Source organism: Chinchilla lanigera, unplaced genomic scaffold (assembly GCF_000276665.1).
Source record: "Chinchilla lanigera isolate Chin_1 unplaced genomic scaffold, ChiLan1.0 scaffold00074, whole genome shotgun sequence".
Taxonomy (NCBI): domain Eukaryota; kingdom Metazoa; phylum Chordata; class Mammalia; order Rodentia; family Chinchillidae; genus Chinchilla; species Chinchilla lanigera.
Window position 1 is genome coordinate 7,140,155 of NW_004955475.1, and position 16,211 is coordinate 7,156,365.

At 37.4% G+C, this 16,211-nt stretch overlaps 1 protein-coding gene across 1 annotated transcript in view; it reads left to right on the forward strand.

The window, feature by feature from the left end:
• Ar (androgen receptor) overlaps positions 1 to 16,211 on the forward strand; it is a 178,514-nt gene that overhangs the window by 126,195 nt on the left and 36,108 nt on the right. Inside the window, exon 3 of the mRNA XM_005401581.1 lies at positions 13,276 to 13,392. Within this exon, the coding sequence (XP_005401638.1) occupies positions 13,276 to 13,392 (117 nt within the window). The remainder of the gene's footprint in view (positions 1 to 13,275; positions 13,393 to 16,211) is intronic.

Here is a 16,211-nt window from a genome sequence, read left to right on the forward strand (position 1 = left end):
TGCAAAGTTTGTTTTTGACAAATTTGATAAATAAATAGCTATTGTTCATTTTACAAAAGAATTATTATTTTGGCCTTATAGAAGTGTTCAATAGAGTATCTTTAAATGATCAGTCCCCACTGTACATTTAAATGAGAATTCAACTTAAAGAAGTATGATTTGTACACTACTGTTCAGGAACATATATATCTATTTGGTAAAGTATATGAAGGAAATATATTTTTTGAATGCAATTGAGTCAACATAAGCCATGACTCCAACCATATTACCAAACTCCAAAGGTGTTCCTTGATGAATATGTAGGCAGAAAAGACCAAGGGAATCTGATCCAACTAGAAGCAGTAAAGTTACAAGGGCAAAACCAGTCGTGTACCCATAAACTTACTTTCTTCCAGAGATGGGGTGCGGGTTTGTAGTGTTTGCTCATTTCTGTAGTTGTAGGTATTCTTATCACCACCAATTTCAAACACATTTGAGAAGAGATATTGCGAATAATTTTTACAAGTTAATACAAGCCAACTGCAACACAACACTGGGCAGAATCTAAGGGAAGGCAGCTTGAGAACATGAAACTTGGACCTGACCTAATGTCAGATGATCTTGGCAGATGTATGATGACCTGTTCCTCATAGTGTTTTCCTTGGTGAAGTTGGATCCTCTAATTCTCCCAGTTTGCCTATCCAAATCCCAGCCAAAGAACATCATCACTTTTGTGTTCCCCGTACTCCTTACCTAATAGGACAGAACCTCACTGGTCTCCAGAGAAGAAAAGGATAGGGTGGGCTGTAAACTGTCAGCTGTACTCCCAGTGTCAAATATTGATCCTGTTATTAATCTAATGTCAGCTGCAAAACAGAATGAGGAGTTGACTCACTTGCAACATCCAACACCAGCAACTGTTGACCGAAGCTAAATGTGAGAAGCAATAAAGAAAGAAGGTTTTATCCCTAGATTTTTGAGGCAGGGTCTCACTATATAGTTCGAGCTGGTGCTGAATTCACTATGGAGCCCAGGCTGGTCTGAAACTCATAATCCTCATACCTCAGCTTCCCAAATGCTGGAATTACAGGCGTGCAACACTATACTCAGCTATGGAAAAGCTTTTGAAAATTCACATTACTTACTTTTTACCCTGTAATCAATTAAATCAGAGCCCATGAGAGAGAGAGAGAGATCAGGCATTAATATGCTGTAAATGCCCCCCTGGTGATTCTTATTTACAGCCAACATTGAGAACTACTATTATGCACAACATGATCCTGACATCTAATCAACTTTTCAAAAAAGTGAACATTAGTGATACAGAATAATGACATTCATTTTGGTATACTTATACATGCAAATAACATATTTTGATTAATTTCATCCCTGTCACCCTCTTCACCCTTTCCTCCTCCTTCCCTTTGATCACTTTCCCCATCTCTAAAAGTCTGCCTTCTAGTTTTCTCTCATATGTCCTTTATTTTTTCTTTATCTTTGAATTGGTCATATAATACATTTGTTTTTTAATTCTGAGACTGGCTTACTTTGCTTAACATGATAGTCTCCAGTTCCACCATTTTCCTGCAAATGACATGATTTCACTCTTCTTTATGGCTGACCAATACTCCACTGTGTATATATGCTACATGTTATTTGTCCTTTCATATGTTCACAAGCACATAGGCTGCTTCCACAGCTTAGCTGCTGTGAATTGTGACATGATAAACAAGTATTTGCATGCATAATTATGGTATGCTATCCTTAATTCTTTCAAGAAAATACCAAAAATGTGGAATAGTTGGATCAAATGACATTTTTGATTTTTTTTTCCTGAAGATTCTCCATACTGACTTTCACAGTGGATGTATTCAATTACCTTCCCACCAAGAGTGTAGGAGGGTTCCTTTCTCTACACATCCTCACAGTATTCATTGCTTTTTATATTCTTGATGTTAACCATTCTAACTGGATTAGGATGGAATCTCAAAGTATTTTTGATTTACATTTCCCTAATGGCTAAAGATGTTGAACATTTTTTTTTTGTATACTTATTGATCATTTGTACTTCTTTTGGAAAATGTCTGTTCAATTCATTTGCCCTTATATTGTCTGGGCCATTTGTTTTCTTGGTGTTAAGCTTTTTGAGTTCTTTATTCTAGATATAAAACTTTGATCAGAAGAGTGACTAGCAAAGATTTTCTCTGATTCTGTAGGTTGTCTCTTTGACTGTGTGCTTTTCTGTGCAGAAACTTCTTAATTTGATGTATTTCCATTTGTTGATACTTGCTATTATTTCTTGTGCTGTGGGTTCCTATTCAGGAGGTCCTTCCCTCTACTTATGGTTTCAAGTGTTTCCCTTATATTTTCTTCTAGGAATTTCAAGATTTCCAGTCTTGGAAATTTTCAAAAGCTTTTTCATAGCTGTTTGGTTCATTTTGTATTGATTTTATTATAAGAAAGAGAGATAAAGATCTACATGTGGATATTTAGTGTATCTAGCACCATGTGTTAAAGAAGCTGTCTTTTCTCCAGCATATATTTTGACCCTGTTGTAGTCAGGGTTTGCAAGGGAAAGAATTTGACACAGGACACATAATTTATAGAATTATTTTATGATATGCACCCAAATAGTCAAGTGCAAAAGAGTGCGGAAGATCTATCCACACGAGATCCGAAGAAGTGAACTCAGGGTCTGGATCCCACAGGAATGTCCTGCACGAGTCCAGCTAACAGCCTATGGCCCATGGTAATGTCCACCATGAGTCAAGCTGGAGGCCTAGAGCCTATGATAATGTGTCATGCAAGTCTGTATCAAGGACCTGCATTGGGAAAGACCAAAGGTCAGCGGTGGAAGGTAGAAAGTCTGCACCAGGGATGAAGAATCTGTGCCAGCAGGGTGAGGGATCTGCACTGGAGCCAGGAAGCGATGCTCAAAGTAAGGACAAGGCTCCCCTGAAGTGAACTGCAGCCATCCTCAGCGACAATGAGGTCCCGAGCTCATCTGATGATAACAGCCAAGTACATATCAGGAAAATCAGCGTGACAAGCCTCTCCAGGAGAACCAACAGCACCACCTCTTCTTCCCCAGTTCTCCTTTTTATATTGTTGGCAACAATCCTCAGGTGGGCCCTCCATACCCAGCATCACACTGATTCAGTTTAGCTGAGTGTTACAAGTTGACCACCAGTTGTCAATCCAATCCACCACAGTCCCCTTTTCTCAAAAATTAGATGGTTGTAAGTATATATATTTGATTCTGTATCTTCCCTTCTAGTTCACTGATCTATATATATGTTTTGTGCCAGTACCATTGTTTTTGTTACTACAGCTTTGTAGACTATCTTGACATTGGATACTGTGATGCCTCCAGCATTGTCTTTTACTCAAAACTGCTTTGGCTGTTCTGGGATTTTGTGCATCCATATGAATTTTACGATTTTTTTTTTAGTTCTGTAAAGGGTGTTCTTGGTAGCTTAATGGATTGCATTGAATATGTAGATTTTTTTGGTATTATGACCATTTAAAAATATTAGTTCTGATATATGAACAAGGGAGGTCTTTTTATCTTCTAATATCTTATTCAGTTTCATTCTCCAGTGTTCTGTAATTTTCAAAGTAGAAGTCTTATATTTACTTAGTTATGTTTATTCCTGTGTACTTTTTGAAATTTTTGTGAATGGAATTTTTTCCTGATTTCTTTCTTTATGTGTTCGTTATTGGTGTGTAGGAAAATTATTGATTTTTGCATGTTGATTTTGTATCTTTCCACTTTGTTCATTTTTAAACAGATCTATGAATCATGTTGTGGAGTTTTAAATGTTTCCTATTCCTGAATACACATCTCATTACCTAGATTTGGGAATTTTGTGCTATAATTTCTGTGAGTAAATTTTCTGTGCCATTAGTCTGAAATTCCTCACCTTCCTTGAAGTCAGTGAGTTAAATTTGTTCTTTAGAACAAATTCAAGAGTTCATGAATAAGCTTTTTGTTAATTCTTATTCTATTTTTCTTTATTAATGTCTGAATATTTTGCTTTCAAGCCCTGATATTTCTATCTGGAAATATCACAACCTTTATCTCTTTACTAAAATGGTCTTTCATAACCTATATCATTTTCTTTAATACATTCAGCTGTTTATTTTTATCTTCTTTGAGCTGATCAGTCATTTTAATGATTAATTTATTCAGGTGCTTATTTGTACTTACTTTAATCTCATTGATCATTTTGACAGTTTTTAAAATCTTTGGTATTTCATCTACTTCAGTATCTGTGAGATCAGTTTTGGGAAGTTATGGATTTGGGGAGTCGTCTTATTGCTTTATTTTCTTGAGTCTCGTGTTTTCATGTTGAAGTTTACAGATCAATTGTGATAGATATCTCATCACTATTGAATTGGGGTCTTTTTACATGTGGTTTTCGGTTTCTGTTATGCCCTAAACTGTTACTGCGTCTCAACATGAAAGCATCCACCGAACTATTCAAAGTACTAGGTTTAATCCATAACACTGCCTTGGGGGGCTGGGGATTTAGCTCAGCGGCAAAAGCGCCTGCCTGGCAAGCGCAAGGTCATGAGTTCGGTTCCCGGTACCAGAGAAAAACCAAAAAAACAAAAAAAAACAAAACAAACATAACACTGCCTTTGGAGGAGACAGTAACTACAAGTAATATGTCCTAACATGAGACACATGCCTATATCTCAGCACGCTGGGAGTCTGAGCCAGGAAGATTGCAAGTTCGAACCCTGGGCAATTTAGTCACTTAATGAGACCCTGTCTCAAAATTAAAAATTAATGAAAGGACTACCTCTTGCAGCTTAGCACAAAGGCCATGAGCTCAATCCCCAGTACCACACATAGAAAAGAGCTACTGTAATATCAACATCTGGAGAACCAACCACATGTCAAAATATAATTTAAAACATTTTAAAAAATTCTTTCCTATCTCACTAACCCAGGAAAAGAAAGGAAGAGTAATAATGCAGAATGGGCTAGGAAAATAAGACACAAACAAAACAAGAAAAAATAGGCTTTAATGGTAATATTTATATGCAAGAAAAGAAAGAGAATGAAGACATTTGGGACTGTAGAAGAGGAGACAGAAACAAAGAAGAGAAGGGAAAGGAATCTATGTGCAAAGTAAGAGAAGATTTAGGGAGACTGAGCACAATTAGTGAACTAACAGAAACACAGAAAACCCTGTGAAATGATGTTTGATGTAAGAAACCATGACAAAACAATGTAAAACACCACAGGAGCAAAAGCAATAACACTAACGTAAGCACACACACACACACACACACACACACACACACACACACACACACCTCTGTGGTAGTATTTATATTAGGAACAATTATTGTCCCCAGACTTTTATTGTTGAACAATACCTGATAAAAGGAATGATATGAAAATCTTTTTTAGTCCATATTTCTCCTTTTCAGCTTCTGTCCAAGTAGGAGAAACCAATTAGGGCAGTCTGTAGGTTGAGTTCCACCTCTCTGTCCTTGTTAGAGGAGTTCTCAGGCATGTTTTTTCAAAGGCAAGACTGGATTACACGCCACATCATATTTTTTTCTATACCTAAAAATGAGGGTGCTAGAAAATTTTCAGTTATCCACCAAAACGCTCACTGGTGTGTCCTGTGAGCAGCTCCAGATTATGGGCCAAAGTTCTGGAATTCACCAAACTGTGCTGTTGGAGGCTTGCTGCTCAGTGTCTGCACATTGCCACATTTACTCTGAAAGCTGCCTAGCAGAACAGAGGCAATTGGGCACACAAGATCTACACTGGGATGAGAGGTCACAGGCACCTATCCTTCTGCTGGTCTCTGCAGAGTGCACCCAGGCTCTAACTCCCTCGCACTGCAAAACTTTATGTGGTTGAACAATGTTTAAATCACCATTGCTTTTTGTTTCTTGCCCTCTTTTTGGCATTTCTCTCCAACTAGCTAAATGGGCTTACTTCTGGCAAGGTTTTATGCCCTCCAGCTGTTCCCCCAAGACTTTCCCAACGTGGAGTCCAATCTCCTGTGAGATAAGTGCCAGAGAATATCCACCAACCTTATGATTTTAGTTTGTCTTTGTCACAGTCCCATTCTCCTAGGCCCCTGACTCCTAAGGAGGGTGCCCACTGCCTCCCTGGTAAGAAGAGGTTGTAGTGTCCTGAAGATATAAAAAAGTCAGGGAGTTTTCTTCTATACTATCTGTTGGTTTGGATGAATATGCTGGAATGGTTTGCTAGTTTGCCATCTTGAGACCCCACTCTAGCCAACTTTTACGCCCACCTCCCCTGCTCCTTCATCATATGCTAAGCACCGGACACCTTGCTATTCTGAGAGCACACTAAATTTATTCCTCAATTTCACCCTTTTCAAGTGCTGTTTATTCTATTGTAAATGTTTCCTTCCTGCCTTACTCTGCATGTCTGGCTTCTCATATTATGCTGATGTCATCTCAATATCTTTCCTCCTAACACTTTACTTGAATTAGCACCCTCTCAGTCACATCACCCTGTTTTTAGTGCCTTCATTGTATATATCTGCATTTGCAAAGATCTAATTTATTATTTACCATTCATTTCCACTCATTTATTGTTTGGTTATATCTGCTGAAAGACCACCTAACTTGAGGACAAGGCCTTTGACTATACTATTCACTACTGGTTCCTCCATACTGCTCTTAGAGTATGGTGGATACACACACTCAAAGATACTTTAGCCTTTAGAGGATAATGATAGAGCATCTTCTACGATTGAGTTACTACTAACAGATCCACATACTTCAGAGTGGTCAGGTTTAAGCTACTGAGCATGACCTTCAATACTAGTCAGAGTCTATCTACTGTCTAACTTACCAACTTTACCATCTACTTCCTGTCTTCTTGAAGAAAGCTGTGCAAACTACATTAGCTAGGAAAGGTGATCTGGAGCTGAATATCACAGGATCGGCTTAAGCAGAAGTGTGTGTGTGTGTGTGTGTGTGTGTGTGTGTGTGTGTGTGTGTGTGTGTTGAGGATAGAGAGCAGAGGACAAACTATTTGTCACCAGGATAGGTCAATGAAGGGAACAATATTGTTAAAAGAGGGACACTGGTAGAAATAGAGTACAAGACAGACCCAGTAACTTTACACATAGCCCTTCTAATGTTTCTTATTTCCTTTTCTATCTCACTTTCACATTCATTCTGTATCATTTGCTTTTGAACAGCTCTATGCAGCTGACAAAGCCATTATTTTTATCCATACTTTTTAGAGGAAGAAGCAGGCTCCAGATTCCCAATCAAATGCAACATAGTGGATCTGGAATTTGATACCGGCTTTTCTGACTGCCAGTTCCATTGTAAGGAGCTTGGGCCACATTGTCAAATGTACTATAAGCCCAGGAATCTGAATTTGATTCTTGTCCCTTCTTACTAAGCTAACCATAGTGTCAAAATAAGCAAGGATGGCAGTGGCATCATGACCACTCACAAAAAGCCTGTCTGTAGAGCATCAGCTGAAAATCCCAGCTGAGGATCTATCTATGGTAGTGGATTAACTGGCACCTATTTTCTAAATGGATGGGAGAAACAGGACAGTCAGAAAAAGTACTTGGGGTCATAGACATCCTGCCACCTCAGGCATATAAGACTTGCTTTTTGCTATGAACCCAAGAGCAGTAACCTGGGAGAAAAAAGTAACTATAGTTTAATAATTATTGAGAGAATTTTTCAAAGAAGAGCACCCTTGGGTGATGAGGCCAGAGGTGCTAGGCTGTCTCCATCCCAAAGAATGTTATGTCCCTAAGATGCATGACACTAAACAGAGGCTAGGCTGATTCTTGGCAGCAGAGATCACTGAAACGAAGACCACTTAATTACTCCTTTCCATAGGATTGTGTCTTATGTCCTATTTTTGAGGGGGAATCCTTAGCGTCAAGAGAGCTGAGCCTGGAAGAGCAGGATAGGAGGACAAACTGGCTTCAGTGCTCATGTAGTGACACTCAGGTATACTCTGAGACTCCCAGAAAAAAAATTCTCATACGAATAGAAAACTCTCTAACCCACCTTCCTTAGGTCATTACTGTTCTCATGGTGCACTTCACATTCTTTTCTTGTTACAGGTGAGGAGAACTAAGGTTAAAAGATTAGAGATACATAAGGTCACATAATGATTCACTGAGGCAGAATGGGTGGTCCTCAGATCTTCCAACTTCTTGCTCTGTTCTCTTTATACTATTATGCCTCACCTCTAGCTTTGAAGCATAAGGTCAGTGTCCATTTTAGAGGAGACATAACATTGACATCAACATCACACATGGATCATACAGACCTAGCTTCCAACCCTGCTTCTGCCACATACTAGCTGGTGAAAGTAGGTGAGTCACCAACATCTCTGAGTCTTAATTTGTCGCATCTCTACAATACAGTTAGTAGCTACCTAAAAGTATTTAGGCAGTAATCAAATAAGGTAACATCTCTGTAGTTACCTTATAACTAACTCTGTAGTTACCTCTGTACTCTACCTTGAAGAGTACCAATAAAAACAGCAGTTTCTCCTCTATCTTTCTTCTCAGGCAAGTATTACTCCTCCTTGTCACTTGGAAGAAGCAGAGGGTAGATTGAGGATATATAGGGGAAGGAGGCAAGTAAAATACTTAGTTATGGTTGTCAAGTAGAAAACATGGCTGTGTGGATTCAAACTGGGCTATATGCTTGGTACAATCTTACACATCTGTTCTGCTTTCTGGATAGCGGTCTCCCCATCTATAAAATGAGAGAGATGGAATATATGATCTCTGTAGAGATTCTTGCCTGATGTGGTGTGCAAGAGTTTATTATTTAAATAATAATAATGATAGATCAAATCTATAAAATGCTTTATGCTTTGTATGGTATTCTTCCATTCATTATCTTACATGAGAATAGTACTAGAAATGAGGACACTGAAGTTCTTGTCCCTGTGTTGATGTGCACACATGGTATGACCTTAAGCAAGTATCTATATTCTTTGAATATTAATTTCTAAATTTGTGAAGTACATGGTATGAAAATGGACTAAATCAGTAAGTCTCTAGCCTATCCCATGAAGCACAGGGCTCCTACAGAGCTTCTGTAAGGCATAAAGCAGTGCTTTGCCCACAGAGAAGGGAGAAAAAGAGTGGCTTTTGGTGGGAGCATTTTAAATTTCCTGTGCCTTCTTCAACAAATCAGGTTTAATTTTAACTGTTTCATCTATAAGGCTTATATGCAATGTTTTGTTTGTAAAGAGAATTTACTAAGAATGAAAAAACTTGATTAGTTGTTTTGAGATTTTTTTTTCTTTTATTTATTTTTTTATTTATTTTTATTTTTTTGGTTTTTCTCCAGTACCGGGAACTGAACTCACGACCTTGCACTTGCCAGGCAGGCGCTTTGCCACTGAGCTAAATCCCCAGCCCCTGTTTTGAGATTTTTTTATATAATTGAGATCGTGCAGTATTTTTCTTTGCATTTCTGGCCTGTTTTGCCTAGCATAGTGGTCTTCCACAGCATCATAAATGATAAAACCTCCTATTGAAGGCTGTGTATTATTCCATTCATCCAATGATGAACACTTAGGCACCTTCCATATCATAGCTGAAAATAGTTCACATTTATAGAAGTAAAGAGTACAATAGTAGGCACTAAGGGACAGTTGATGGAGTAAGGAGTGATATGTTTGTCCAAGAATATGAAATTCTAGCTAGACAGAATGGATAAGCTTTAATAATCTACGGTGCAACATGGTAACCATAGTTAATAACAATGTATTTTATAGTTCACAGTAGCTAAAAGAGTGGATTTTGAGTATTCTCCCCACAAAAACAATTGAGTAAAGTGATAGATATACTAATTCGCTTGATTTATTCTTTCATAGTATATGAAAACATTACATAATGCCTCATAAATATGTACAGTTATTTCTCATTAAAATATTTTTAAGAACTTGGCTAGATGAGTTATATGGCCTTACACATTAAAATTGGATCCAATCAAATATACTATTGGGTAATTATTGTGAACATATTTCTAAACTACAAAAAAAAAGGCATTGAATTCATCATCAGTAACTGCCATGCTCCCTTGCCAGAATAAGGAATAATTTAATTATTCCCTAATGTTAACCATGTAAATGACTCCAATTTTCTATGTAAGTAATTCTACAGTGAGCTACTTTTTTATCATATTACTTATAAAACATTCCTATAAAAGTTTTACATATCTTTAATTTTCTTGAAATATATAGAAAAATTACTGTCTCAAAATGAATATTCCCACCAGCAATACCTCTTCACCAACATTTAGCATTTCATCTTTACCAGTTTCAAAAATAAAACAACATTTAATTTATATTTATATGATTTCTAGGGGAAATTGAACAATTTTTATATTTGTCATTTCTATTTCTTCTATTTGTTTTCTAGTTGGATGCTATATCTCTTTCCCATTGTTCTGTCATATGATCTTCATATACCAAGAACATTAATCATTGATTTTAAATACTTCATACCAATAATTTTTCCTAGTTTGTGGTTTGTCTTTAAATTTTATTATGATTTTTATTTAACATACTAAATTTGAAATATTTTCTAGTGAAATCTGTCAAAACATTCATTTATGTCCTCTTCATTATCATGCCTTAAAAACCCTTTATCTGCCTTCAAAAAGTTATAATTTTATTGTATATTTTGTAATAGTACCTCCATGATATCTTCTTGGGTTTTTTTGCATTGACATAATCCATCTGCAAATTAGATTAACTAGTAATTCAACTACAGATTACCAAATGTTTAACCAGTGATTCTGACACCATTTAGTGAATAATTTATCCTTTCTTCACTGAATTGGAATGATGTGTTGCATATGCTCTGTCTGTTTTTGGCTTTTCTGGTATCTTCCACCAGTTGACCTATACTGGAGACATTATGACATAAATATAATCGTTACAGCTTAATAATACTTTAAATGCTTGGTAAGGAAAGTTTTACTGTCCTTCTTTTCCAGAAATATCTTGGCATTATCATACATTTTATTCATCCAGATATATTTGGGATTATTTTGTCTAGATTTTGTTTATGTTTTTTTAAATGTATCAATGTCATTTGGGGAGAACTAAAATCCTTGCAATATTGTATCTTCTCATCCAGGAACATGGTGCATTTTACCATTTAATTCAAGTCTTCCCTTACATACCCCAAAGAAATGGTTTTAAATATTTTTACAGAGGTCCTACATTAATCCTTACTCTATAAAGTGTGACAAATTCTACATTCTTCAGTCTCCTTGCGGTTAATAATGAAGATAATGACTCAACCCTTTCTTTACTTGCATAATATGATGATACTAATTAACTCCCCTACCTTACTTCTTCTACTCCAAATGGCATTTTCTAAAATGATTAGATTGAAAGAATTTTAATCAGACCTTAACTCATATTGCAGGGAGCACTATGACTATGACACAAGACAACAGAAAATGGGGAAAATTCTGAAAAGTGTCTCACAGCATTAGTTCCTGGTGGAGCTTTGAATTATACCTAAGATTTATGATGAAATAAGATCATGGAGAAAGATGCAGAATACCATTAGGCAGTCAAGAATTTCAGAACCTGCTGACCTGTAGAGTATTTCATGCCAGCCATTATGTGACCATTCGCAGTAGTCAAGAGTTTGTAGTTACAATGAGACAGTTTTAAAGCATCTAAATAAGTGGTCTGTTTGCAGCTCTAGGACATGATTTTATCTGCTTCAGTATGAGAGAGGAATTTTATATTTCATCAGTCATTTCACAATAAAGTTTTGTGAGACCTTGATTATAGGCTGTTGATTAAATTTTGCCATTGAAAGTCAACAGTGCCAAAGAGCAGAGTTTAATGGTTGTATTCTGAGATGAAAGGGTTTGGGACAACAGTTTATTTTTCTGAGTTAATCATTTAGTCATCTGCTGTATAGCATAGGATTCTTCTAGAACCACCTTGGAGCTGGCCCAGATCCTTCTCACTTTTCTGCCAACTGAATATACAGAAGATACTCACAGGGCCACATACTTTATAGACAAAGAACAAAGATCCTTGAGTCACTTAGAATGCTTTGCCTTCAAACTTTAATCACCTACCCCATGTCTTTCTTGAAGACATTTTCAGATTTTGTACAGGCTTTAGAAGCTTGCTGTGGGTGTGTAGATTTCAGTATTTTGTGCCCATTTTCATGGGTTTGCATGTATGTTACTCTGTGTATCTGTGGTGACTTCAGGTATACACACACGATAGTGATCTTCGTTACTATGCTAGCCTCAGAGGACTTCCTTTTGTTTGCTGTGACTGACCATACAAAATGGGATTTATCTCTGCTTTATCTCTTTTATAAAATGCAGGTTTGGGCTTATGGTCACTAGCAATTTAAAAATCACTAGGAATCCCAGGAAATTCTCTTACTGAAGTTTTATCACTACTGGCTGTTATGGGTTGTGGCTAGCTGTCCCTGAAATGCCTGGTACAGTCATAGGTGGGGCTTTTTCAAAGGTGCCTGGATGAGAATGTGTGATGTTGGGATTAAGCACCTGTGATTATTAATTAGCCCACTGATTGGTTGGCGCCCACCCTAATCAGGGTAGCCTAGATAGCATATAAAAGGGGCAGAAAAAAGCTACTATCATCGCTTGTTGCTTGCCTGCCCTCCTTTACCATGAACTATTTCTCCTCTGTGATTCCCCTCTGCCATGCTGCCCTGCCTTGGAGCTAGCCAGCTATGGATTTAATCTATGAACTGTGATCCAAGTAAACCTTTCCTCAAATTTGGGTGTCAGATATTTTGTCTCAGCAACAGGAAAAGTAACTAAGACACTAGTGATCTGGAAAAGACACATCTTATTAACTCAAGTATGGTTCCATGCCTGATTGCAAGTGTCAGCAGACAGATACACTGGATGAGCCCAACTCTCTGCTGTACAATACTAAAGGGGAATCAATTTCCGCAGCCGATCATTTTCTCACAAGCATTGCTGGCTTTTAGTAAAGATACAAGCTCTTGTTATAAAAACCAGTGAATAGTCCTAATAATGGAGTTATCAGCAGAGCCTGAATTGTTTACCTTTGGAAAATACCTATAAGAACCAAACAATACAGCACTGAGCTAAACCATCTAGCTTTAGTAGTTCAAGTGTGTGTGATCAAGTGTTTAGGACCATTGTCTGTCTACTTCTCTTGTCTGGTAGTATATATCATCACACCATTTTTTGCCTAGAAACACTCGGTATGTTTTGTTAACAGGTCATCTATTCTTGTACTTATTTTCCCAGGAAAACAGAAGTACTTGTGTGCCAGCAGAAATGACTGCACCATTGATAAATTCAGAAGGAAAAATTGTCCATCTTGTCGTCTCCGGAAATGCTATGAAGCAGGAATGACTCTGGGAGGTATGATATATTTCTTCCTCTTTCTCCTTGTCCCTCTCCTGCCTTTTCTACCTCTATTCTTTAGTTATCTCTGCAAGCCATATTTTCCCCATTGATATTTACAAGGAGAACAATCATGCTCCAAGTGCAGGCTGAATTTTTTCATATCCATTAAAGCCATCACTCAGCTGGTGCCTATATCCTTAATCATACCACCCATGACCCTGGGGCTCAACACAGGAGTAGGAGGTGTGAAGCAGGGATCAGGAACCAACAGAGGATGATTGATGCTGGATTTTACTAGGCAAGGTTCTCCCAGGAGCATAATTGCATTGGCCTGATGCTGTTTGCTGGTAGCCAGGATGAGGGAACTAAGAAATCTGGAACAGTCACAGGTGCAGGATGACCCAGGCACAGGCTGGCTCTGAACACCTAGGAATATCCCTCAGCAAACTGCTGTCTATGTTGTAGAGCCAGGAACCTGGAATGAGAAGCTGCTTCTGTTAGAAACATGTGACTAAGCTGCCAAACAGAGCCAATTTCTTATCACACATATCCCAAGGGTGAGCAGCCCTTTTATCATTTCCTTTTTCTGTTTGTTTTACAAATCTATCGATCATTTCCAAAATCCATTTTTCAGTAGTGCAGTAGCTTGGTACAGCTCTTTCAAGGGTGAACCTCTGTCATAAGGCTGTTTGTCCCCCAAGCCTGCGGCAACTGTGAGCATTGTGACCATTCCAGAATGGTTTAACACTAGTTGATGTACACTTATGCTTCCCCTTTCTGAATTCCTCATCCCTTCACGTTTATATCTGCCCAATACCAGGGTCCTCCTTGCCGCCTGCTGCTTCCTAGAAGATTAATTTTACATGAGAAAAGCAAACTCATTAGTCTACTTTGATTTAGAGATGGAACTCACAAAAAGGCAAGCCTATTTGCACGCCCAAAACTATAGCCTCATACCTGATTATTCATTATCAGCTTAGAAAATCCAAGTGGGTGGAATCTAGCCCTCTCCCCTCTCCTCTTAAGACTAATTTAGAGCAATTGTCCATCTCTGGCTTTCTGTGAGGTGTTCAATACCTTGTCTGCTTATATGCACATTTGAAGACACCAATTTGTTTTATAACTCTGGAGCAAGGCCATATGTGTGTCCCTATGCACATAGGTATATCATCTCCTCCTCGCAGACCAGTAGTATTATATAAACAGGCCAATGTATGTCAAGCAAATTGACCCAGGGTTGAGTTGAAATTAACAGAAATACCTTAAATAATGTATAATTCTCAAAACCATCACAGCCCCTGTGAGTGGCTTTTCTGGTAGCTACTTCAAATGAGACTGAAATATCTGAAAAAAAAATTAACCTTGTTTTTGCTTGCTTATTATAAAAAATTCTACAATTGTAGACTTCAGTTGGGGACAGGAAGACACAGGTCTAAAGTGGGCAGCACAGAAGAAAAGTCAGAAAATGTGACAGAAGTACCAAAAATGAAAAGTTTTCTCCATATAAATGTTCCAAGTCCAAGATAAGGTTCTGATACACTCAACTCTCCAATATTATCTTTCTGTGAGTTCTGTGTAAGAGATGAGAGCTCTCAGGTAGAGAACTCCTTGGCTTGCCATCTCTGGTACAAATTACAAGCCTATTTTGATGTAAGTAAAATTTAATGGTAATAAAAGTCCTCATAACATTTGATTCTGAATCTTATTTCAGTATCTTTTATTATAAACAAGTCTTGTGACATGAGTACAGTGACCTCCTTTTCAAAAGGACAGGCTTCTGTAAAACAGATGATATCATTTAGACTTAAGGCTGTAAATTAATTTATTGGGAAGAGTGGTATAGTAAGTTCCAAATCGGTTTATTGTGTAGAATGCTCAGATATAAGTGGGCTTCAGCAACACAATGAAGACAAGCTGATATAAGCTGTGACTGGTTTTCATTTCAATTTCATTCCTATGATATTTATTGGGTATATGCTGTGTACAAGATACTGTGCTAGGAATTAGAGTTTAGGGTAATGAACTTCAAGAAATGCTCACAAGATACAAGAATTTTTGATGCATAAAAGGCCTTGCCTTTAGAGTCAGACAGACCTACCTTAAAAATCCGTTTTTTTATGTAAGTGTATGTACTGTGTGCTCCTCTGAGCCTCAATTTCTTTGCCTGCAACTTAGACATATCCTCATAGAATTACAGGCAGGATCAGATGACATGATTAATATGAACATATTTGGTAAATGAAGAAGTGTTAGACAAATGTTGTGGGGGGATGTTACAACAATGATCTCACTAATAATTTAACTGGGAAAGCTATTCTTACTGCTTTCCAATGGCTTTTAACCAGAGTAACTTATGCTGTCTAACACGTAACAGTTCTCACAGGCATAGGAACTCCCAAAATTGCTCTTAATTTGCTCAGATTGAAAATTACCACTATTTGGAAGCTGATTTTAATAACTAGAAAAGTATCAATTATAATCAAGCACAGTGTTGGGGAAACCCCAGTGTTTACCCTCTTAAACTATTGCTTGAAAATCAAACTTTTGTATTTTGCCAAAGTATCTCCACATTCTCTGCCTCCTTGCACAGTTCCCTCTCAAATTTATTGCTAACTTGCAAATTCCGTGTGTACCACTCCTTCACTCAAACAATGGACAAAAGAAAGAAAGTATTAATATAGCTTGCCCCCTGAAAATAATTTAGCAATACACTTCCATCTTCATAAGATTTGGATTTAGCATAGACATTTTTGATCACCTTGAAGGAGAACTCATAGAATTTAATTTCCTTCTTCTCATCATTCATGTGTGAGTGAGTGTGGAGATTATATATA